The 25,380-nt window shown below is 38.5% G+C and overlaps 1 protein-coding gene across 2 annotated transcripts; it reads left to right on the top strand.

The window, feature by feature from the left end:
- Positions 1 to 530: 530 nt before the first annotated feature.
- Positions 531 to 25,067, top strand: vps39 (VPS39 subunit of HOPS complex). Of its 2 annotated transcripts, none has more exons than XM_018666265.2 (24): positions 531 to 1,139; positions 1,396 to 1,461; positions 1,983 to 2,047; positions 2,530 to 2,572; positions 2,766 to 2,860; positions 3,434 to 3,532; positions 3,648 to 3,740; positions 4,549 to 4,732; positions 7,150 to 7,270; positions 8,621 to 8,741; positions 9,066 to 9,195; positions 9,835 to 9,977; positions 10,089 to 10,229; positions 11,493 to 11,634; positions 13,890 to 13,976; positions 15,166 to 15,239; positions 15,440 to 15,656; positions 16,806 to 16,934; positions 17,305 to 17,407; positions 17,752 to 17,797; positions 18,620 to 18,769; positions 21,530 to 21,664; positions 22,291 to 22,382; positions 22,798 to 25,067. In XM_018666265.2, the coding sequence occupies exons 1-24, from the start codon at positions 1,067 to 1,069 to the stop codon at positions 22,877 to 22,879; spliced, it is 2,631 nt and encodes an 876-aa protein (XP_018521781.1). In that variant the 5' UTR covers positions 531 to 1,066; the 3' UTR covers positions 22,880 to 25,067. The 2 variants fall into 2 exon arrangements, with proteins under 2 accessions (XP_018521781.1, XP_018521782.1); XM_018666266.2 differs by having other exon boundaries at positions 532 to 1,139; positions 9,069 to 9,195.
- The last annotated feature ends 313 nt before the right edge of the window (positions 25,068 to 25,380 follow it).

Genomic DNA, 25,380 nt, shown 5'->3' with positions numbered 1-25,380 from the left:
ATTGGTCAAATATATAGCAAGACACAAAAACAAATCAGCTAAAATAACATTCAGGAAAAATAAATGCATTTTAATTCATTTCTAATTAAAACAAGTAATTTTGATAAATATTCAGGGCTTCTTTACTTCAATGTTTTTTTAATTCAATCATTTATTTAAAAAACTGAAAGTAAAGGTGTAATAGACAATTTAACTTGATATTATTGTTTATTTGTTTTTATTTTTAGAATAAAACACTTTTCCCCTTGAAGTTTTTGTTTGTCTACACATTTTCGTGTATGTAAGTCTAATTATTTTTTAAATGTTTTACATAATATTTACATCACGGAATGTTTTGATATTATTTTCACAAAATATTCAGCGTTTTTTTTTATCCTTGTTTCTTCTAAAAAGAAAAAAAAATCCTTACTTTGACAAGTGTTTTAAAAGCTTGAGTAAAATCTCGCGAGAATTACACCGAACGATTTAGCTACAACTACAAATTTAGTCACTACACCTTTAACGCTTTCCTCGTGAGTGTACTGACTTCAGTCACGTGCCTGTCAAACCCCATTCTCTCGCGCAGCCGCCGTCAACACAACTGAGGAAGTAGCTGGAAGCTAACCTGGCTAACGAAAACTGAGTGCTAAGGCCAATGCGTTGTTTATTACCAACCGTATTGAGTTAACTAATGGTACATTTGTTGTTTTCGACAAAGCAACTGACTGCCTTTGCTCCGTTTTCAATTGAGAGGGAAGAATGTCTAGGGGCAGTAGCCGTGGCTTGCTAACTTCTGAGCTAGCAGGCTAACGATCAGCTGTTGTTTTGGTCGAGGAGATAGCTGGCTAACAAGCCAAACTACATTACTTTACAGCAGTCAGCGACGCCTGGGTTTACTAGACCACATTTCCTCGTTGCCTGTCGAAACACTGAACTGCTTCGTCGGTTAATGGCGACACATACAGGCGTACCACCCTAACAGAGTCATCAGCGGTCCGTCACTCAGCTGTTGTCCGACAGGCGTCAACCCCGTGTGGGATTGATCCATCAGAGCGGTCTGTTATTGAATCAGCACTATTGCTTCAAGATGCATGACGCGTATGAACCAGTGCCTATTTTGGAAAAGCTCCCTCTTCAGATTGACTGTCTTGCGGCCTGGGGTAAGCTGTTGACACCTCATATACAGTATCCCACAGCTACTCTTTCATTCCATGACATTGAACTGGTCTCTTTGGGCGTTTATTGAACTGCAGTCTCAGGTGTCCCACTTGTCTATGATGAGTTGTTTCACCACTGGCATGAATGATCTTCCTGCAAGCTCGGACTGAAAAAGTTTGCTTTTGATATCATAATATGACAGAAATGAGTGACAGAATCCTTTGAACTGTCACTGACTATGAGTTTCTTTCCTCACAGAGGACTGGCTGCTTGTTGGAACAAAACCAGGGCATCTACTTCTCTACCGAATAAAGAAAGACGCAGGTAAAAAGAAAGTGAAGGGGATGTGGGATGCAATCGTTTCCTAGTGTATTTGCAGAACTTCTCAGCTTACTGGTCCCTGTTTTCAAATAAAAGTCTTAGTCACTCTCTGAAATAAAGTCTGCTCAAAATCAGTTTCAAGAATAATTTTCTGGAAGATAGATACAGAAACAAGCACAACAAAGCTGAAGGTAGATGAGTAAATATAAACAGATAATTGTGATGTACAGATAGGCTGAAAAAAGGTGGATATATAAATGTATATAAAAAGCATCAATGAACAACACCATATCATGTCTCTACACTAGTCAACCTGGCTGTATAAATTCTAAATAAGAATGAAGTTGTGCAAGGGTGCAGAATACAGGGAGTGCTGGAATAAATATTGAATGAATAATGTAATAGATTACTTTAGATACATGAACTAGGTGGTTGTCTACAGTATATGCCTTTAAACATGTCTTTGATTTATATTTTACCATGATGTTGATGATTTTTAATTAACATGTCTCTTTTCTCCTTAGGTACCAACCGGTTTGAGGTGACACTGGAAAAATCCAATAAGAACTTCTCAAAGAAGATTCAGCAGGTACATAAGATTATAGGGTGAGATGTAGGATAACCACAGACTTACTTCTGCTTAAATCAAAAAAAAAAAAGAAAAAGAGGAAGCATTAGAAGTCTGGTGAGGGAAGTCACAACTCAAATACTTCCAGATTTTTAGGACAACATGCTGTAGGTTCCAGTTATTACTAGTTACTGGCCTGTCTGATACATTCGCTTCATTTTGTCACTTTTAATTGCCAAAGGCCAACTCCCTCTCTTGGAATGATTCTGAGAGTCCCACACACCTTAAGACCCATCCACATGCCAAATTAGAATACCAAAGATGGTTGGTGTGATGGCTCAGATCAACCATGACAGTATGGTTTTGTAAAATTCCCATGCTTACAGATAGTGGAGAGATTAGGCAAAGTGGGTTACGCAACTGAGCTCCACATTAATGTCTGGCTGATTTTGGATTAATTTGGTCTAAATATCCTTTAAATGTGTTTCTTACTCTTTCTACAGCTTTACGTTGTCTCACAGTACAAAATTCTTGTCAGTCTTCTGGGTAAGTTTTTCTCACAAACACATTTTCATGTATTAGAATGTAATTTTTCTGTAAGAGTTCTTCTGGGATAGTAGTTCACAACCTTTTTGGGACCTTGAGTTAAAATATTATGCTTTGTGAATGGTCTGCATCTCTTTATTGGTAATGCTTTGCTGCCTTGTAACAGTAACAGTAAATTGTTTCTCTCCTGCAGAGAACAACATCCACGTCCATGACCTCCTGACCTTCCAGCAGATCACTGTGGTGTCCAAAGCCAAAGGAGCCACACTCTTTGCATGTGACCTGCAGGTCAGTTACAGTGGATTTTTGGAAATTATGCATTTGTATTGCTTGCCATTCTAAATCTTTCTAGTGAGAACAGTTTTCACTTGTACAATATACACAGTACTACTGTCATGCAGTATACCTATACCTATACCTTAGTGAACGAATAAATAAAAGGCAGATGAGTCAGTGTCTTAATGGTAAACTAATTTAAAACCAGGGAGCTGTAACTGAAGTGATTTATTCAGTTTGTTCAGATTAGGTGTGTGATAACCAGTGTTTTTGAATTTGACAACTATATATTACTACTGACTGTTCCCTGGAGCTCACCATAGTCTTTCAGCCTTTTGAAAAAGTGTTTCCTGTGTTTCAGGAAACCTCTGTTTTTCAAAGTTCCAAACAGTTGGTAATTTATCATTTCGAAAACTTTTAGTGCTGCTGACGTGGTGCATTGATTAACAGATGCAAATAGAGGGCTCGGTGTGAAGATTTGCAGTGTATGTCAGGTTCATTGCCCTCCCTCAGGCAGTATATTACTCATATTTTCCCTGATTTTAAATCATGAATTGTATATTTTATCTCTGTTTTTTTCCTCAGCAAAACAACTCAGGAGAGGAAAGGTTGAGAATGTGTGTCGCAGTAAAAAAGAAACTTCAGCTGTATTACTGGAAGGACAGGGAGTTCCACGAGCTGCAGGTAAAATAAAATATATTTGAGTTGTGACTCATTGCTGTGTGATCCAGATTTAGGAGGGTTATTTTTTTCCAATCCTCACATTTAGTCATCTTAATGTTTTCTTTTTGTCTGTCAGGGCGACTTTGGTGCACCAGATATTCCAAAGTCCATGGCTTGGTGTGAAAACTCCATATGTGTTGGTTTCAAACGAGACTATTACCTTATTCGGGTATGTGCTACAGGAAATTCACTAACACTGCACACTTAGCTTTATTTATCTGTAGCTACATACAACTTTCTTCTCCACCCATAATCCATCTTTTGCATATGAAACACTCATTCCTTGTAGACTTATAAGAAGGCTGTAAAAGGTTTGTAGAAAAGAGAAGAGAGGCTGTAACCTGGATTCATGGCACTTAAAATGGGTTCCAGTAGTGACAGGTTTTTAAGGAAGTATCCAAACATTCATAGGAACCACTTTAAACCTACAGCATAGTTCACTCCCCCAGTCTTCATCTGTATGTTTAGTTTGTTCTGTTATCTTTTTGCTAAAAACACAGTGAAAGTCTCCATGTTGAGTGGTTCATGGGAAACCTTGTCAAGCTCATCTCTGTCGTGACTCTTGCATGAACTGGCTTGAATCCTTGATTCTTTTTTCTGTGAAGAATCAAGCTACAAACATGTTGCAGGTGCTCTTCAATTCTGCAGAGAGAGCTTCGTAGACAGATTTTTTTATGAGAGTATGACTTTAAAATGTTCTTTTTATACAACTTGAGAAAACACACTTTAGAAGGAGGCTGTTATGTAACTTGTTCTTGTCTGTTTTGTTGTGCTTGAATTTGTCTGTTTATTTTAGGTGTTTTCATTTGTTTTGTTTCTGTTATGCTTGGTAGATTTATTCCTTATTTAATCAGCATTTCCTTAATATTTTGTTATTGTCTGTGTAAAGCGCTGACACAGCAGCTGACCTTAGAGATAAAATTTAAGTCACTAGGTTCTCTATCTGACTCACCCATACTATCTCTCTTCTCGGCTAGATGGATGGCCGTGGCTCAATCAAGGAGCTCTTCCCCACTGGAAAACAGTTAGAGCCTCTGGTTGCCCCACTGGCTGATGGGAAGGTGGCTGTTGGCCAAGATGACCTGACTGTTGTCCTAAATGAAGAGGGCGTTTGTACCCAGAAGTGTGCCCTGAACTGGACAGACATCCCTATAGCGATGGGTAAGACAGAAAAAACATAACAACAAATACAGCGAGGACCTTTCTGTGTCTCTACATTGTTATCTTTTTGAAGTTTGTCTATTTTTTATCAGGTTGCAGACTTTAAAAATTTTAGTTGCTCATGCTGTTATATTCCCATGCATGTGGAAAAAACCTACTTTATACCCAATCCTAGTTGCTGTTTCTCTCCTTAAATGACTCTTGATGTCTTTGCTAAAGTTAACTTGTATTCGATATCAATAGGAACTGACAGCAAAGTCAAAAGGAGACACACATGCTGAGTAACAAGATCCAAAAATCCTCCCCCAGCTCTGTATAGTTTATAGTTAGTCTTCCAGATAACACCGAAGATGTTTTGCCAAAATGTGTCACTCCTGGCAGTCGATTGCACCTGGGGAAAACAAAATCCACTACATTTTTTGTTGTGCTTTCCTTTTCAGTCTTTATAAACAATAAAACCTTGAAACCTTAAAAATCCACAGTTCTCCAGAAAGAGAATCTATCCATCTTAGATACATTTCAATAACTTACACTGAGTTTTAGTAGAGTTTATTGTATCTCAAGGACAAGCATCTATTGATTTTGCCGAGGACATTGTCTGCTATAAATGTGACCACTTAATGTTAACAAGCTTGCCCATAATAATACCCCTCTGCACTGGCGGGTGAAAAATAAACACAGAAGACCAAACAAGGAGAAACAGGTTTTGAGTGTAATGGCACATGAGGACAGAAGACAAGCTTCTGTGGAGACAATGATTATGACATTTAGATTTGGTGAGTGGTGTAAGATTTACATAATATGAGGTCATGTGCAGATATGGCCAGAAACAGAAAACATATTCAGCGTCTAAATTCATCATTGGAATCATAAATCATAATTTGAAGTCTTTTCAGCATGAGTGTGATCTCATGATGATCTAAGTCTTTAATCTTTTTCTCCGTTAAAATATGAAACTTCAGATAAAGGTTAGAGTTCCTGTCTGTTAACAGTGAACTGTTTAATTAGTATGCAGAATTAACTGCATTTGTAGAAAGTGTACAATATGTTGCTATTTGGCTTAATTGACTGGTTGTAACAGGACAATCTGTTCACTTTGTGTTACACTGAGTGAGCAGGTCTGTTCACATAGCAATTGGATATTAAAACAAATACCTGATAAAGCACTTGGCCTAAATACTGCCATTGTTCTGTCTGTTGCTGTCGTCTAGCTGCTGTCTGCCTTTTCTTTTCTCTTCCTTAATCTTTCCTTCCCCTGTGTAAAGTCTTTCTTTCCAGCCTGTCTGAGCCATGCTGCTGTTCTCCACATGTCAAGAGAGAAGAGACAGTTTTAGATCAGCCTTTTTATCCTGTGACTAAGACACCACAGGTCTGGGTTACTAATGAACTTTGTGACAGAAGTGATGCAGATGAGCTCTCACATTGTTTTAAAGGCCCCTTTGTCTGTGCTCATTGGAATGCAGAGAGGAACAATATGAAGGGGAAATGAAGCCTTCAAGCAGTGGTTTCATACAGTTTGCAATTTCCTAGTTTTGATACAGTCAACATTGTGGCTTTGGCGAGCATTAGCAGAGGATGAGAGCTGGTCAGTTTAAAATACTTTTAACTGACCATCCTAACTGATGGCTGAGGCTGGAGCAGAGGGACCTGGGCTTTTGCCTGTGGCCGCAGTCTGTCCAGCCTCAGGCTTGTCTAGATAGCTGTCTCCAGCTGGATTTCCTGCCCCATTAGCCTTTGGGTCTTCACTCCATAATCACAAATGAGACACCTGCTCTCAAGGCAGAGTTTATGTTTCATGGGCAGGAAAACTCTCAAAGAGCAAATTTAAAATAATAAAAAAGTTTGTGCTAATGTCCCCCTGTTTTCTCAATGTCTGATTAAACTAGAAAAAAATCAAGAAAATAGTTTTCTAACTTTTAAAGCCTTAAGGCTAACACGCTGTTTGAGGCGTGTTAAAACACAGGTCACCCATTGATCTCTCTGTAATCCCCCATAACACCAGCAGTTGGTGGGCACCAACATGTTGTTATACACCACTGTCCTGTTTCCTAACATCAAAATCTGATTCATCTCATCATGGGTGTTGTACTTTGTCTTCTACTTGTGTCTGTATGTGCTACAGGTGTCGACTGACTTGGAGCAACCAGTGTTTTCCATTGTAGAAAAAAATCATATTGTAGGCACAATACTGTATATATTATCCATTTTAGTGATTTTATTTCCAAAAACTTAACTTTCTTTCTTTCCCTCAGAAAGTTAATCCATTTGTTTATATATTGTCATTAGTCCCGTGCAATTACATAGTTGTTTAACACAGAGGATATGTGATATTGTTATATCACAGACCCACTTGTGATAATTTTGGTCTGGGTTGACATGCACAAAAATGTGACACTGTTCCCTCTTTTCTAATTCAGAGCACCAGCCTCCATATATCATTGCTGTTCTCCCTCGTTATGTGGAGATCCGGACCTTTGAGCCGAGACTGCTGGTGCAGAGTGTGGAGCTGCAAAGACCTCGCTTCATCACCTCAGCAGGGTGAGGCAGGCAGTCCTCTGTGAAGTTTTGTTATTTATTTAGTAAAGGTATAATTTCTGTCAGCTTGTTCTCGCAAAAGCAGGCAGGCCTCAGCGCAAACACATTTTGTGAACAACATTTAGTTTTATGTAAAAATACAAACTTTCATATCACACTCTGCTTTGTTGTATTGTTGCACATCTAAAAAGAGTTTTCTATAGATTTAAGACTTTGTTACCATTTCATTTATCAAATTGTGCAAAGAATGTTAGTAAATTGAAAGACCTGTAATTAGTTGTGTGTTCTTGTTTTAACCAGATACCAACTTTTACCAACTTACCATGTCACAATGAGAAACATTTCTTGTCTTAATGAGATTCAGATTGTGTTAAAATGGAAGTTTCAAGATAAAATAAGTAGGGCAGCCCTTAAAAGTTCATGAGTCAGTGCATCCAGCGAGAAGACCCTGAGTCGACCCTGAATCCACTTTCTTTTAGCTGCAATGCAGGAACAACAGCGTAGCAGACTGTAAACTGACGAGTGTCCGAACCACAAAGCTAAGAGTATTGGAAGTAGAGACAGTGATGAAAACGAAGGGCAGGACAGGGTAGGGTGACTCATTTCTATAGGTGTTCCAGTTAGCTCCAGTTTCTGACTAATGGCACTGTCAGCAGCCCCGCAGGAGAGACGTGGTAGGATTTTATAACTGAGCTGTGATCAAGCCATGCCAACTTTTACTTTCTCTGACTGGGCGAAAATACGATAAAAGCATCATCACTTAAACTCATGCCAGTGTATTTTCTAATTGCAAGATAGTCTATTCTATTCTATCTTCATATTGAACAGCCAAGTCTGATTCCACTGACAGAATTCTGAGTCAGGTGCAGCCCTACTAAGGAAACAAAATGATATGATGTTATTACAAGAATAGGCTCTTATATAATGGAATTTTCTCTGTAGCAACAAGAAGAAATTGTCATAATAACATGAAAAATATAACGTCATATTTTCAAAGGAACCTCACTATAATGAGAAATCTTTCATGATATAATGAGATGAGTGTGTGTACAGCAATACTCACTCAGTACTATAATATTCAAAGGGAAAAAGTCTGCAGTGGCTGTTGCAGCACTGTTGGCGTATGGTTGCAGGTTTGGTAATGAATGGTGGCCTTTCTAATGCTCCCACTCTGTTTATGATGCATAACATCCCTAAAAGAATATCATGTGTCATTTGCTGCTTTCATCACTTCTCCTGGTTTCCATGTCTCATGATAATGATGCCGATAATGTCAGTTCCTTCTGGCAAAGAAAAACACTTTTGTTCCAACCTGTTCTCTCTAATCTTGTTTTCTCCTTTTATCTTTCACAGGCAAAATATTGTGTATGTTGCCAGCAACCATTTTGTGTGGCGCCTGGTACCTGTGTCAATAGCCAGCCAGATCCGGCAGCTTCTTCAGGACAAGCAATTTGAACTGGCTCTTCAGCTGGCGGTGAGCAACAGAACCACTCACTTCATGATTAAACCTTGTTATTAGATTCCCGAGGATTCAATTTGGGCTTTAGCTCAGAGGATGGAACATTAAAATCACTTATCTTGATTAGGAGCAGTATGTTCAAACAGTAGAATGCTCATGGCTTTCTCCTTTATGGTGAGCTTATCTAGCAATCTAGCTTTCTAGGGGCATTTCCAAGAACAAGAAGGGCCATTCATGTGGTATTCACATTCTTGGAAGCTAGCATTCTGAAAAATTAACTGGAGAGATTTTGCTGTAGCGTGATGAAATTTTTTTTTGCTTTTCTTTTTTTTCTGCCAGAAGATGAAGGATGATTCAGATGGTGATAAGAAGCAGCAGATACATCACATCCAGAATCTCTACGCCTTCAATCTGTTTTGTCAGAAGAGATTTGATGACTCCATGCAGGTGTTTGCCAAACTCGGCACAGGTAGAGCTCTCACCCGAATTCTGTCTGTTCAGGCCAAAATTGTAAAACAGAGCCAGACCTGGATCAAATTTATGTGAACATAACGCCATATTTATCTGTTTTAACCTGTAACATGATGCTGCTGTCACATCACATATCATATTGCAGGACCACACATTAAGTGTTAGATATCTAAATAATATGTTCTGCCATTGAAAGACATTTGATGAGGTGAGCTGATTTTCACCAGTGTGGTAAAATGTCACCCATTTCACCCACATGATGGCAACATAATTCAGGTGAATCTGGTCAGAATTTGATCATGTTTATTCTCACTGCATATCTGTACTTTCTCTGTTCTTGACATCATCAGACATCTGTTGTTTATTGTATATATTGATGGAAATATTTTTATTTACCTATGACTTTCACTTGTAAAGATGTCACATCTTGTTTCAGTGTGAGAATTTATTCCACGGTGATGACAGTTTCCTCGATCTAATGAGCTCTTGATTTAGCGTCTGGTTATACTATTTTGTGTTGTGATTATGTCAAAAACACGTTTTCCTTTAATCAAGGACTGCTAAACAAACTCATTAATAAACTGTATTAAGCACAGAATAGAATTTTTTAAAAAAGTCCCCCTCCTGTGCTCTGCAGATCCCACCCATGTGATTGGACTGTACCCGGACCTGCTCCCATCAGACTACCGCAAACAGCTGCACTATCCAAACCCTCTGCCCACACTGTCCGGGGCAGAGCTGGAGAAAGCACATCTCGCCCTTATCGATTACCTCACCCAGGTCTGTGTTTGTGATGTTCTTCATGGCAGCAGGACATTTTGTCATACTCCACTCCACTTAAAAGGGTTGTAATATTTTAATAAAATATATTATTCTCTCATGTCCTCACAGAAACGCAGCCATCTGGTGAAACAGCTGAATGACTCTGACCCTTCCACAACATCTCCACTCATGGAGGGCACACCGACAATTAAAAGCCGCAAAAAACTCCTTCAGATCATTGATACCACCCTGCTGAAATGTTACCTGCATGTAAGCCCATAATTTTCCTGTTTTCATACCTTTCCATGATGTATTTAACATCATACACTCCACAGTGTGTCACTGTTGTGTTATTGTAACACTTAGGTAGCCTACTGTTCTACTACTACAGTTTTTATATTATCTTTTTTTTTATTTTGAAATGCATAGAAATGAATAACACCTTTATTACAACCCCTCTATCTTAAGAGTTAGTCTTATGTTTATCTTCAGCCCTTTCATATTCTTTCCCCTAATGCGCCTGCATCTGTTCTCACTGTAGGCGAAATGGTTACACATAGGAGGGTTGGATTAACCCTGGATAGATAAACACTAGCCATCCATGTGTAATATTATACTTCTGATTTACCACCAACCTATAATTGTCAACAAACCCAGTCCAAATGTTTATATTTCATACTAAAAGTTATATCAGCTCTTACAAGCTTGGCAGTCTTCACCCTCCACTTACTGCAAATGATTTCATAAGTAAACAATTTTTAACTCTCATAGAAGCTGGCAGCAGCACTAGGCAGTTAGCTTAACCTCACATGTAGCCAGATGGATCCAGAGTTGAACAGCTCTTTGGCAGATTTACTTTGAAGTAACAAAAACTGGCAGCGTTAAAGGTAGTGTGAATGTGACTGTCATTCAGGTGTGGTAACTGCAGTAATGGGTTTGTGGAGTAAATACCTCTGTAAAAAAAAAGCAAGACTTTTGATTTACAAAGCAATCTGCCGCATGTAAAACCCCATCAGTGATTTCAAGAAGTGTGTTGGAATGGGGAATGAGATCACAGATATAAGCATCCAAAATAAGTTTCTCCACAGAATGGCTGGGCTCTGTTTGAGGAGCAAAACAGTCTGGATGTCCCTCAGAGTTTTTCTGCTGTTCCTCCACATTTAAATGGGGCGGTTCATTTGATTTGTGCATTCAGAGAAAATGCCGCCAGGTGCTTCCCTAATAAGCAGTGGTTCCACTGCTTAAATAGAGCTTATTATACAAGGGTGGACCCAGTTTACACTGGATGGATAATCTAGGAGTGCCTGGAGATCCTCTAAGATAGTGCATGCTTTGGAGTGCCAAGCAGCTGCAACAAATTATGTAAATGATAAGCACATTGTGAGGCAGAAAAGAGCAGCTAATCAGTGAAGTCACCTGCTTGTAGTCTATGGGTGAAACACAACCTGAACTTTAAAGGGTTGGATAGATGAATGTTTTGAAATGTTTGGTGTTCATGTTGTGTAATCTGCATTTATCCTCTCCCCGCTTCAGACCAACGTGGCCCTGGTGTCCCCCCTCCTTCGTCTGGAGAACAACCACTGCCACATCGAGGAGAGCGAGTATGTCCTCAAGAAGGCTCACAAGTACAGCGAGCTCATTATTCTCTATGAGAAGAAGGGCCTGCACCAGAAAGGTAAGAGTCTTACTGCTGGTCAACCACCGGTGCTGCAAACTAGCCATGTAGTATTGAACTTTAATCTGATAAATCATCAAGTATTATCTGCAGAAAGAAGCTGTGTATAATTATGGGAGTTGTGTTTCCCCTCTTGTCGTAATGACAAGTGTAGGACAGATTTCTGGGGATGTCCAAACTCATTTCACGGTTGTCAGACCGCTGTTAAATCTGTCTTGAATATAGCCTGTGCTCTGCAGCAGATTTAGAAGTATTAACACTTTTTGGCTTTAACAGGTTCAGTGAGCCACAGACAGATAATCTAGAAAGTAACAATATTTTACATTTATTAGCTTTTTATTGTAAAAATTGTAAAGTTCTCTCAACAGTGTGAGATCATAATGTTATTTTTCAGTTCAAATAAATACATTTTGTGCATTCACTTTACACAAATAAAAGTTATCTGCCTTACGTCAAGAGGGCAGTTTATTGACTTGACTTTTCTCCCAGCTCTGCCTCAAAAACATGTCATTAATGCCAGGTCCTTATCTGTGTTTTTGCTCTGAACTGTGTTTCTTTGCAAAAGCAATTTGAATTCTATTTGATTATGTGTGATTTGGGGTGTAATAATTCATTTGAAATGTTGGGAATTCATACACCTCTCTCAGCTGTTGTTGGCTCCTGTGGAAAACTCCCTCTGTGGAGTTCAAGTTCATGTTTTTTTTTTTTTTTTTCCATGAGTGAGTAATAGCCAGTGTTACCTAAGCAAATAGAAGGAACAACATCCATGAACAATAAAAAAGTAAGAACGTGCATTAAACAGTGATAAATCCTTAACTTTGAATAACAGAAACTAGTAAAGCATTAGTAAAGCTATTTTTTAAGACCTTAAGATGATGATACCAGCACCCCATGCTGTTAATTACACTTATGTGTCTCCTGTTTCATTTCATCAAAATGTGCAAAAAGGAGCTACCAGCCGTGGTTCTCAATCTAAACCATATTAGTAATTAGTTGCTTTAATAAGTGAGGTAAAAATGTAGATATGTAGACCATAATTTGTCAGCAAGGAAAAGCTAATCTGCTGCAAAGATTCCTTTAAATATGTTCTCATACTGTATTCAAAATGCTGGGAATAAAAAACAGGCGTATTCCTTGGTTTTTTGACAAATTGTCCATATTGAATCAAGAAACAAAGCCTGAGCAATCTACAGGGAATGTTTTCAGCTGGTTGAAGTCCATCTGTGAGAAAAGTCAAATCCATGTGTGTAGAGAAAAGTACATACAAGGTCATTTTCTCTCTGTAAATCTCATTCCCTGTTAACGAGACATATTTTGAAAATGTCAAATTAAGCTTAAAAGCAAAGGTAATGTCCCAAGAAATGTAGCAGTTAAAAGAGTGTTTTATTTAACTTTTCAAAGGAAAGCAGAATTCTGAGAATCACTTTCCAGTGACATTCCCTCTGAGATGATGGTGTTTTTCGAAGTGGGAAATTAACCGTCACACTGCACACAACAGAGAAGTCAATCACTAGATAATGACTGATATCAGAGTTGAACTTTATTTGTGTGGTTTTATGTAGGAGTGTGGTTTATCTCTCGCAGACCTCAGCATGACAGCTGAACACATCACATTAAAACACAATGAAACATCTGTTCCCAATTTCTCTTTCAAATGGGTTGTTGAATTTGGGGTTTCGTATTTAAATGACGGATCACTTGTTGCCAGACCTACATCGGCCATTGTCAGTGGTCTTCTCATTACCTCCTCGTTTAAATACGAGAGCCATTGTGAGCTGGATTGTTCCATTATGTTTAAAATGAATAGGTACCAGTTAGCAAAGCTGTACTCTGGGCGTTTCAGTTTATCTCTGAGAGGTTTCCTGCATGTGGTCGACTCGTCATCCTCAGTAGATCATAACTGTCTTAATGTTATTTGGTTTCTGGCGGTATTGTGCAGGTAGATTCTGGGCTGTTCTCGCTGTGTGCGCGGCTGGTTTTAATCGGCCTGCTGCAGCTTGTGCTCGTGATGTCATGCTGCAGAAGTCTGCCTGTCTCTCCCTCTGCCAATTCAAAGCAGCTGTTACCGGCCACCAATTAACACTGTGCATGTGCTTCATCCAATTTCTGTGGACGGAGGAATTATGTAATGCAGCGCACAGCAGAGTAGATGACATCTTGCCTCTTTCCATCACTCAGACTAATCTCACATTTGTTCTTGCTCCCCTTTCACTCGCCTCCACTCACTTCTCTTCACCCTGTTTGCCCTCTCGCAGCTCTGCAGGTGCTGCTGGACCAATCCACCAAGGCCAACTCTCCGCTGAAGGGCCATGAGCGAACAGTGGAGTACCTCCAAAGACTGGGTAAGGATCAACGGCCAACTAAAATCTGTTTTAACTTAGAGTGTCTAAGTTGTCATCTCCACTAGATATGTTACATTTGCTGGCGTGATTTTGGGAAAGCCTCTGAGAAAACTTTCAGTCTGATTGATTGTGGATGTTGGATGAAATGTATAGTTCGCATCTGTCACATGTCATGGTCTGCAGCCATGTGTCTGGCACTGCCTAAAGGGGGGTTTTAGTACAATATTTTCTCTAACTGTGAATAGTTGATATCTGCATCCAAACAGCTGATGCCAAGATAAATCCTGTACTCAGTGGGTATTTGGCAGTTAAAGATGCTGTGGGTGTTATTGTTAAAGGTATCAGTGTCAATTAATAGTGACACTGTGGTATAATGAGTTTTAAACCACTTCTCCTAAAAAGTCTCAAAGAGGATGCTGCTTCTTCAAGTTGAAGGTTTTCTTTTGGCTGCAGAAAAAAACCTGTTGGATGTGATTGTGTTTTTGTTTGTTCCCATCACATTTTTGCCTGTTTTCTGAGCTATAATTAAACTGAAGAGCAAGCACTGGCAAAAAATACCAAACCCCTTTTAGCCCCTTAGGTGTGGTTTTATTCATTAATTGTAGTTATACTCAGTGATGGTGAATAAAATGATAACAACAGTTATCTTTTTTTCTCTTGATGAAATAAAATCAGGTTTATTTAATGTTTGACTGCACTTAATGATTATTTTCATTATAGAACCATGCAACAATTATTTTCATAATTAATCTGTTTTTCTTTGATTGACGGCAGCAGTCCTCTCACTGGGGAGTCTGCTGAAAAGATAATAATATCAAATATCAAAATATTTGTAGTTTAATTTTCTGAGAGTCCGCAATCAACTAATTGTGCTACTGCACTGAAGTTTTTTCTAAGACAAATGTGCATTTACCAGAAGTAACCCCATATATATTACAGTAGCATGAAAGGGTATATTTATATCATCAGCCAGTTTGCTCTGCACTTCCTGTGCTAATGACTGTCATTGTTGTATCACTTATTGATAGTGAAGTGCTGCATATGGCACCTTAAAAGAAACGACTCTGAAACTGTGATGGCTGAATAAGGCTTTAATGTAATATGTATTATATCGTCTCCCTGAGTTGTTTTCTTCTGAGCTCCCATGATGAAGTGAAACTCACTTATTTACTGTAATCCTCTGACACAGGAGTGGAGAATCTGGGCATAATCTTTGAGTTTTCTCCCTGGGTGCTGAAGAACTGTCCTGATGATGGGCTGAAGGTGGGACACAGAAAATTGATGTTCAGCACTGTTTTATGATTATTTTTTTCCTCTATTGATATGTAGAAAATGGTATCTAAAGGTTTGGTTTTAATACAAGCCCATTCCTTTCATTCTACCTTTTATTTCACAAACCTCTCTTTATAAACTCTGGATTTATTGTATGCCCACTTCCCATGAGCAAACCTCTTCTTGTCCAGATTTTCACAGAGGACCTGACAGAGGTGGAGACGCTGCCCCGAGACAAGGTGCTGAACTTCCTGAAGGATGGCTTTAAGGAGCTCGCCATCCCATATTTGGAGCACATCATCTACGTGTGGGACGAGAAAGGGCCAGAGTTTCACAATGTGCTGATCCAGCTCTACCTGGAGAGGGTTCAAGGCCCCATGAAAGAGTACCTCAAGTCACTGCCAGAAGGTAATACCAAGGGAAAACTTGAGAGCTTGTCACAGTATTTCTGGGCACTTGGAAATCATAAAACATGTTTTACAGTAGCTTTTTTTAGCACTTTAAAAGCTATGAAAATGATTAGAGTAATTTTTTTGGACATTTCATCAAGATGTTAGGAGCTTATTTTTCATTCTTATCCTGATAAAGATGCTTAATCTTAAAGCAAAGCCAGAAATGGAGGTGTCTTATTATAGTGTCAGAGCTGCAAAGGCAACGTGATCCTGGAGCTTTAATAATCTTTTTCACAAAATCCCCCCCATCATTTTTGAAAATCAACTCCAAAAGAATAATTTATTTTTCTAATTAATCATGGGATTTTCATATGATTACATCACTGCATATGGTTCAGTTTGCCTTTGCTTTCTCATCCAGATTCATCTCTGATTGCTTTGCAAATAAAGCCTGTGTCAGGACTTATTATGAAGTCTATCCATCTCTTTCTGTTTGTGCCTTTGAATGCTCATCCTGGGACCCAGGGACCATGCATTGAAGTGGACCTCTCAGCCAATAGGGCAGCATTTGCAGAGATGCTCATTGATGTGCACTCTCTGCAAAATAAACTTAATTAAACCAACTAATTAAATAAATAAATCTGTCCTTGCAGCAGGTTATTGCTTCACATTTTGTTATGAAGCGTATTGCAGGACACAGCCCATGATATTAAGATATTGTTTCTTTGGGATTATGTCTGTATCATTGAGGTCTAACAAATGTGTGGAGTGTATTTCCTCCCTTATAAAACATTTGCAAAGCTGATTTTTAATATGTTTCGAAATCTTTATCGTTTACATCCACGTTGGCTCACTAGCGGTCTTCCTCTTCACTGTCTTTGGCGTGTTACCACCACCAACACACAATGCACAATACACATAAAACAGGACAGTCCAAAATTCAATTTACTACTTGATTTTTATTTAATTTTCCTGCTATGATTCAAACTTGTGGGATTGTGGCTGTATAAATCACAGGGGAATAAGAAAAGCAGCAAATAATCACTTTTGAGAGGGTGGAACTAGTGGGTTTTTTTTTTTTTTGCCTATATCTCTGTTCCTGGACTAATCAATTAATTGAGCAACCATTTCAGTTCCTAAAATAAACACCTCTGTGTTGTTGTAGGGATTCCAGCTGTCCCTGCAGGACAGGAGGGTGGCCAACTGGGAGAGTTCAGGAACAAGCTGCTGACCTTCCTGGATATTTCTACCAGCTACGAACCAGCCAGACTCATCAGTGACTTTCCCTTTGATGGTAAGAACTGAAGTAGCACTTAGATGACAAATGTGTTGACAGTAGACATATGGTACAGCAAATTCTGTTTGCTTAACAAATATAAACAAGGAAACCTGATTTTTTACAAGGTGATCCATTTTGAAAAATGTGATAGTGTATTTACTCTGTAGGTATGTAAAGGAAAGTAATTGTTTTTGATACAAATTAAAAACAGAAATTCATAATAAATAACAGATTTTAATATCAAGATGTATGTAACACGCCCTTATATTTCCCATTACCTCACGTACATATGTTCAGTTATAGAGGAAAGTTTTACTGAAAAGTCATAGATGTTTAAGCTGAAGGGTGTAACTTGCACCTTTTGACCTTGTTTTCCAACTGTAAGGTCTGCTGGAGGAACGGGCTCTGCTTCTAGGTCGGATGGGCAAACATGAGCAGGCGCTCTTCATCTATGTGCACATCCTGAAAGACACCCGCATGGCTGAAGAGTGAGTACTTCTGCAGTGCTAACACAACAGCCATGTATTACCTACTCAGTTTGAGAAGTCTAGTATTGAGCTTTATTGACTTTTAGCAGTTATTTTATGACTATAAAATAAACAAAACAGTAAGGTAGTGATGGAAAAAGTAGTAGTGTTGTTTTTTCCCTGAAACCACATGTAAGCGTGAGCTTGTTGTGTCAGGCAGATAAATGATTTTTAAGTGCAATGTGACCTAATTGAGCCATTCTGATCACCTCATTATGGTGCTGTAAGCATTAGTGAACATCATGAAAATAAGCAGGACTACCATGTTTTATATTTGCTCATGTTTTTCTCTATGTGCTCTGCAGATACTGTCACGGGCACTACAACAGTTTAGTTGAAGGAAACAAAGATGTAAGTGGCTTTTAGTGTAATTTCATTTTGGTTTGTTTTGTTCATTTTAGATTGTTTGCCTTTCCTACTTGGATTTTATTGTTTGTTGTGTCCTCCTGGATTTTATTGCAGTTCTGATGTGTTTGTTGTTTTTATATTTTGCACGCTCTGCTGCCTTCTGTTAAGTGCCTCTATGTTTGCAGAAAGTGCTATACAAATATAATGAATTATTTATGGAACATGCACATTACCAGTTCTACAAAACTAATACCTTCAGTTTTCATCTCTACCAAACCACAAATGACAGCTGACATTGCCTGTAAATGTTGCTAAACAAAATCAACATTTAAGCACTGAAAATGAATGAATAAGCATTGGATTGGTGGTGAGAATCACAATGAATGAGATCTCTGTTTGAACACTGAATATTATTGTCTGTGTTTAAAGTCTACTGTTAATATTAAACCTGCTACCAAAGGCTAGATTAGGCATGCATTAGTCCTGTAGGTTCTTCCAACTTATTCTCTATTCTATTATATTAATATTTAATGATATTTTGATTTAATTTCCTGTGTAATCTCTTCTATCTTATCATTTATTCTCTTATCCCTTATCTTGACAAATATTACATCTTTATTTATTTATTTCCTGTATTAAAAATGAATCCTGTTTTTGTTCAGTAAAAGATTTTGTAATAATTCTTCATTGTTGTCTGACATCCCATCACTGTTTTTCTTACTGTCTCTCTGACCAATTCCTGGTCTCTTAATATAATAAGATTCTGCTTTCAATAAAACTTTGACTAAGATAAGTATTAACAATTTGTTATTTGTTGCTTTGCAGGTTTATCTGTCTCTGCTGAGAATGTACCTGTCACCCCCTGACGTCCACTGCCTGGGGCCCATCAAGATGGAGGTGTCGGGGCCTCAGGCCAACCTCCAGGCAGCCCTGCAGGTCCTGGAACTGCACCACAGCAAGCTCAACACCACCAAGGTAAACAACAGCAGAGCGATCCATTCCTCACCATGGTGACTTAAGAACAAACCCCAGTCTAGTAATACTCACAAATAATTCTTCTGTCTCCTTGGAGTATAACATATGTTTACTGCATCAAGACACATCAGGTTGTGTCAATATCAAGTAAGTTGTCAGTCACAGAAATGAATCTGACTTTTGTGAGACTGGCAAAGTCTGACACAGATTTCTTGCACTTATTTCAGCTTCCCTAAGCAGCAAACTCCATCAGGTTCTTCAAGTTTCTCATTAAAGCAGAAAGCAAAAGTTAGTTTCTAATTCAACCCAGGGCTTTGTTGTTATTAGCTGCAACTGCTCGAATTTAGTAATCATTCCTAATTCAGATGTGGCAGCAAAAGTGAAGAGTGAAGAGTCGGTTTATGTAGAGTCGATTAAAATGAGATAAAGTAACATGATTAACAATGACACACACTCACACAAAATTAGTCATTTGGCATTTGGTGTGAAATTAAAGCGACTGAACTGAACAGAAGTCATTTAAAGGTTTGATTTAGTTGGTTTTTAGAGCAAGATCAGAGGGTTTGAACTGTTGGGGGTAATCAAGCTGCCGCCTTTGTGATAGAAAAGATCCAGCGAACCAAAAAAAGATTTCCACCAGGGTGCAGCTCTCCCTCGAGAAAGCGTCTGTGATGTAATGTGAATATCGTTGATGAAATTCCTTTCATGTGTCTGTTTCAAATGTCTGAATCCAGAACCAAAATAGCAAAGAGTTAATTGAATAAAAGCTATTTCGTTCAAAACTAGCTCATGACCTATTTTGCTTGTCAAACCTTCGTGTCACAATCCACCAAATGCTGTCTAGTAAAGTAGATATCCCTCGAGGAAATGCTTTATAAAGCTGGTTCTGTGTTTGTTCAATATGATCCAGCTGCAAAAAATCTCTCCACACAGTCCACGTCAGCAGATTGTGTGTTCTTTCTTTCCATATCTTATCACACACCCCCACTGTGTCACTGTTAATATTTTAATACAAAAGTTTAGCTGTTCTGAGTTATATTCTGGTTGTAAAATCCACAATAACAAACTGTGTTGTATCTGTGATTTAAAGTAGATATGATTGTGTGTGAAAGGCACCACTGATCTGTGTCCGAATACAGAAATGTCAAATTAAGAGTCTCTCAAGGGGAACACTGCAGTTTTATGAGCATGTTTAGGGTTAGATCCAACAGACTGAAGCTCTCTATCTTGTCTCCCTGTGCCACTCTGCCTTCCTGAGCTTCCTCATTGATTTTAATGGCACCACCCTGCTTTCATTTCCCCTGGCCTTGCTCCCAGACTCTGCCTCGCCAAGAGAGAATAAAGGAGACAAGACAAGACTGTACAAAACTTCAGGCAAAACTTCAAACATGAGGCAGTTTTATTCGCATGTTTATGGGTTTTTCAACAATTCCTTTTTTCACAATTACAGTTTTGTATGGTTATAACAAACAAATATTGTTATCATAGACGTCACATTGCCATTTTTATGAGCACTTTAAGGGTGCCAGTTGTTCCAAACAGCGTCTGAAACCTCCCCCCCCCCACACCTTTCCAGTGTTGGAAAGGGGGTGGCTGCATCCGACAATTTCTCTTGAATTTCCGAAAGCGACAATCTGACATTCACGCCCGCCTCATGCAGTGATTTGCCCAGAGTGTGAAGGTGAGAAATTTAGCAGAATTTAAAAAAACTCTTTTCATTCTTTGCACCTCTGTAACTACAATAATAATGTGACACTATGAATGTCTTCCAGGAAAGATTCTATGAAAATGTGTACTGTTATTCACTTATTTTAATAATTCACATAGTCACATTTCACCACTTTCACCATTTTCACCTCACCTTTGAGTTTGGTCAAATAATGTATCGAACAATCTAGTTTGTTTTGTTTATATCTTAACTGTGGGATTTTTGCACCTGAGCCTCATTCTCCAATATTTTTGGATATAAATGATTGATAGGGACAAAATAATCACAGCAATATTGAGCAAGAACAGTCAAACTGGCAACCACGAGCAGCCACTACAATGTAAACAAACAATGCAATTGTCCACGTCAAAGTACGTCCACAAAGAGCTTGTTTTTGCCAGTGACAGGCTCAGATTGTTAATAGAAGTGTCTGACAACATTATGGATAGGATTACAGGATGGACGTTTTTATTAAAGAGTAAGATGCTTTTTGTTTTAGCAGAAACAGCCGTTTTATTGCTACCACACTCCATTCATTTTTTCATCCATTCATTGAGACTGAAAGTTTATTCTTGACCTTGATAAGAAGACGACAACACAGGAAGTCCTTTAAGAGTATTGAAATGTTTATCCAGAACAGCTTCTGGGTGGACTTTGTGGTGGGACTGTTTTGTTAGCTACTATTTCCAAGGTCAAGAATGAACCTGAAACCTCAACTTAGTCTCCTTCTGCCGGCTGCTAAGTGTCCCTATGACCAATAGGACCCAGTCTCCTGCTCAAGGACACTTGAGCACAGTATCTGTTAAGAGAGCAAAACATTTTCACAAACCTGCTTCCTGCACCTCAGTCCTGCTCCTTTAGTGCTAAACCTCGCCTAAGGTGACTGAAGGCTTGTAGACTCTGAAAATCTCAAAACTGAAAACATTTTTTTCCTGATGTGGTAAAGATATCACTGGTCCTCTTGCACAGGAGGACAACTGTAGCTGTTACAAAATTAAAAACTAATAATGTCTGGTCCATGGTGTTTAATAAGATGACTGTCTGGTTTCCAGGCCATCAATCTGCTCCCAGCAAACACACAAATCCGAGAGATCCGGGTTTTCCTGGAGAGCGTCCTGGAGGAAAAAGCTCAGAGGAAACGCTGCAACCAAGTGCTGAAGAGTCTGCTGCAGGCCGAGTTCCTCAGGGTGAGTCCTGCAGAATTTGTTTACATGGTAGTTCATGTAAATAAGATTTGAATTGGCTATTATAGAGGCCAGTGAAGTGACTGAAATGACCCTTAGGAAAAAAATCATGTGATGTTTGTGAGAATTGATTATTTTGTTCTGACAAAGAACACTCTGGTCAAAGTCAGAGAGCAGGATCAGCTACAGCTTTCCCCTCATCTGAGGCAGATTCAGTAACTATTCAAAGACTTTTTAAGCCTGGTAGATACAGTTCTGACAGTGTGTGTTCAGGTTAAAGGACAAACTGTCAGAACCATTTTACCATCCAAAGGTTAAGTAGCGAGGGAACCTGCAACAATGTGGATAACTTCAGCAACTCTGGCTAAGTGTCTGATACAGCTGTTTGGATTGTTTATAAGTCATGATACATTTGATACATTGAACATTGCAGTAAACTAAATATCTTTGCTTGTTTTGCCTCAAAGTCAAAAATTCAACCTAAAAATGTCACTATTTGCTGACATTTTATAGACAAGGTGATTAATAAAAAAGCATACAACAACTGCTGATTCAAATGATTGTTTATTAATTTAAAGTTCATTAACATGTTTATCTGCCTCTGCTCACCAATTATGTTCTGTCTGCAGGTGCAGGAGGAGCGAATCTTCCACCAGCAGGTTAAATGTGTCATTACAGAGGAAAAGACCTGCAGAGTTTGCAAGAAGAAAATAGGAAACAGGTAACACTGTCTTTTTCCTTTTTCTCTCTCATTCTAATCAGTATTATTGCACATTAGTCTTTTAGCATATCCTTTTGAGAATGCTTCCCTTGCATTTCACTGCACATATTGAAAATACTGGGACAAATAATCTTAAATCTTGGAAAAGCTGGCTCATTTGTAAGTGTGTTGTCATCAAAATCCTCATTATCCCCATTTTGTATCTTTCATCTATTTTTATCAGATTTTTTATGTCTGCAGTTTCAGTTTTATTAACTTGAACAGGATTTTATGCTGTGTGCTGCTGTTAATTTATACTGTATTTTAGTTTAATCTTAAAAATCTTAATTAAAGGCTTGTTTATCTGCTGTGATGCAGTAAGTAATAATCTTACCAACAGTAAAACATTCTCTGTTTGTTCTTCTCTCTGTTTCAGTGCATTTGCCAGGTATCCCAACGGTGTGGTGGTGCATTATTTCTGCTGCAAAGACCGCAATGTTTGTCCCACTGAACAGTAACAGCTTCTCTTCAGTAAGACTGTTTGCTTATAAACAATCCCCCCTTCCTCCTTGTGAACTTCAGTGCTTGGACATCCATGAACTAGAAATACATCAGAAGGTTTGGAAGTGCTCGGAATTGGACGCTTGTATCCAAAGCACCTTGCAGAACTATGAGTGCAGACATTTCTTAACCTGAGTTAACCTCGGGCACTATTGTTGTTGTCATGCTCGACTCGCTCAGCCTGAACCGGAGCTCCCTCTGAAAGCAAAGGCTGCGACTTTTCTGTCTCTCTGTGCATGAAGAAACAGGAGGAATGTCTGGGGTCGCTCAGCAGGAGGGGAGAAATAAAGAGAACGAGGGAGGTAGAGACTCCCTGACATTTGAAAAGCATGTGTCACTGTAACGCTAGAAGGGATTTGTTGCCCTACACGTCGCCTCAGAACAAAATGGGCGCTATTGACAGACACCCAGAGGAAGAGGAGCTGTTACAACAGAAGTTAGTGCTCCTTCTCACCAGGAGATAATTACAAGCCTTGGTCGGTTGTCGTCTTTTTTTGGTTTTTGTGAGTTTTTTTTTTTAACTTGCCTCTTACTGTCTCTTCCCCCTCTTGTAACACTGTGTAGGCCTCAAACACTGCTTGATATGCCATATAGACTCTGCAGTACTGTTCAATGCCTTCTGTGACTGAAGATTGTACTTACTATGAAGTCAGATGTCTGTCATGACTTTTTGTTAGCATGTGCCCGTACTGACTAAGCAAAACAGCATCTGTCTTACTGTGCGTTTGGCGTCTTTTGTATTTTATTTAAACATCTGAGGCGACTTCTCCTACTAATATTATCCACAGCTATGTTCTTTTCTTCATTTATCACCTGACAACATCCACTCTTTTGATGCATTTTTTGCAGCTGTCATCTGTCTCTATTTATATTAATTTTTTGTATTTAATTTTTCTCTCCCAGTCATATTAAAAGTTTATGAAGTAGAAATAATTTTTAAAGTGAGACTATGTAACTTTGAACCCAAGCACCCAAGGTGGCCACCAGTGGAATTACAAGATAATCACAGTGAATTTCACTTAATTTCACCAGATTGGATAAGGATTTTGTCACATGTCAGAGTAAATAGAAAATATTAAGATTGTGGACTGTTGTTTGGACAAATTGAAGATGTCGCTGTTAGCTTGGAGAAGTAATGAATGGCTTTTTTTCCAGTGTTTTTAAACATTTTATAGATTAAATGATTAATCAATTAGTCCAGAAAATAAACAGCAAATTTATCAGTAATGAAAATAATCATTAGTTGCAGCCTTACATTACAGTGATGATGCTAAAATAGTGTTACAATAGCACAAGTAGAGATGAGTTATTAAGTCGTCTATCTAACGTTAGTTAATATTAGCTAACATTAGCCACCATAAGCTACTGGTGTGTAGTGAATAGAGAGAGAGTTTCCTTTATTGGCCACAAATCCAATGTTTTATTTGCAAGAGGAAGATTTCCTTACATAGTCTCACTTTAAGATAAGTCACAAAAGTAACAGCACTTTAAAAAGTGGATGGATGTCTTGTTTATTTATTATTAAATCACATATCTGCGTGGTAAGGACTGGAAGTAATGTGAATGACTTGAGAGGTGTGATTAATCTGTGCATCTTAATGGCAATATTGTTATCAAATGTGTCTGTTTACCGTCCGGCCAGGGAGGTAAGTTCAAGAAGCAGGACTCCCCAGTTTATTGCAAATGAAATGGAAGCAATGAATGTGATGTTTTTAGAATGAGTTGGGGTCCAGAGTGTGATTATTCAGTCACACTCTGGACAGTTGACTTGCATGACTCAAACATTTCCATTTTAACCACTAGACCCTGAATAGTTAGGAGAATTCTTGCAACATTTTTAAGTTAACTTTCCCACAAGTTGTAGCATTTTTTGTCTCCTGCTCCTTTAAATACCCCCCCACCTCCTCCTCCTCCTCCTCCTCCTCCTCGTCTGCTCTTAAAGGTTTGCACACATTCTCTGCTAAGACTGTTTCAGATTTTTTGTTATTGAGTGGGAACATTTGTACCACTGTGTGTATACTGTATAAAGACTGAGAGTGTTAATGACAAATTTCTCACTGATGTTATTTGATTCAGAGGGGCTAACCCAGCAGGTACCATCCGTGTGTCTGGCTTTAATCAGTAATAAACAAGCATTTCCACTCATCTTTGTCTCTGTGCGATCCACTGTTCCACTGTGCTGCTGTTTCACTGTGAAGCTTACATCTTATTTTTGCTTACATTTAATTTAGTAATGTTCTCTTAAGTTTTCATTCATGAGAATCCAAAAAAATAATGTTGTCAGTGTTAAAATATACTGACAGTCATATAATATAATGTCAAAATTGTGAGAATCCAAGTCCAAACTTAAAGGTCAAAACAATTAGATATGTCCAATTATGGGATACTACTATAAGTAAATCATAATGCTAGAAATCTAGATTTTTAAGTCAAAGATAGGATTTATTAAGTAATGCCA

The sequence above is a fragment of the Lates calcarifer genome, linkage group LG19 (assembly GCF_001640805.2).
Source record: "Lates calcarifer isolate ASB-BC8 linkage group LG19, TLL_Latcal_v3, whole genome shotgun sequence".
Classification (NCBI taxonomy): Eukaryota; Metazoa; Chordata; class Actinopteri; family Centropomidae; genus Lates; species Lates calcarifer.
Note: the sequence above shows the minus strand (reverse complement) of the source record. Positions and strands in the feature narration are given on the sequence as shown.

Bases quoted from the DNA above. Each gene is read 5' to 3' on its own strand.
- vps39 (XM_018666265.2), top strand. From the start codon at position 1,067: ATGCATGACGCGTATGAACCAGTGCCTATTTTGGAAAAGCTCCCTCTT. The intron at 2,048-2,529 runs GTACATAAGATT...CTCTTTCTACAG, and splicing joins TCTCAAAGAAGATTCAGCAG to CTTTACGTTGTCTCACAGTA. The intron at 17,408-17,751 runs GTGAGTACTTCT...TGTGCTCTGCAG, and splicing joins GACACCCGCATGGCTGAAGA to ATACTGTCACGGGCACTACA.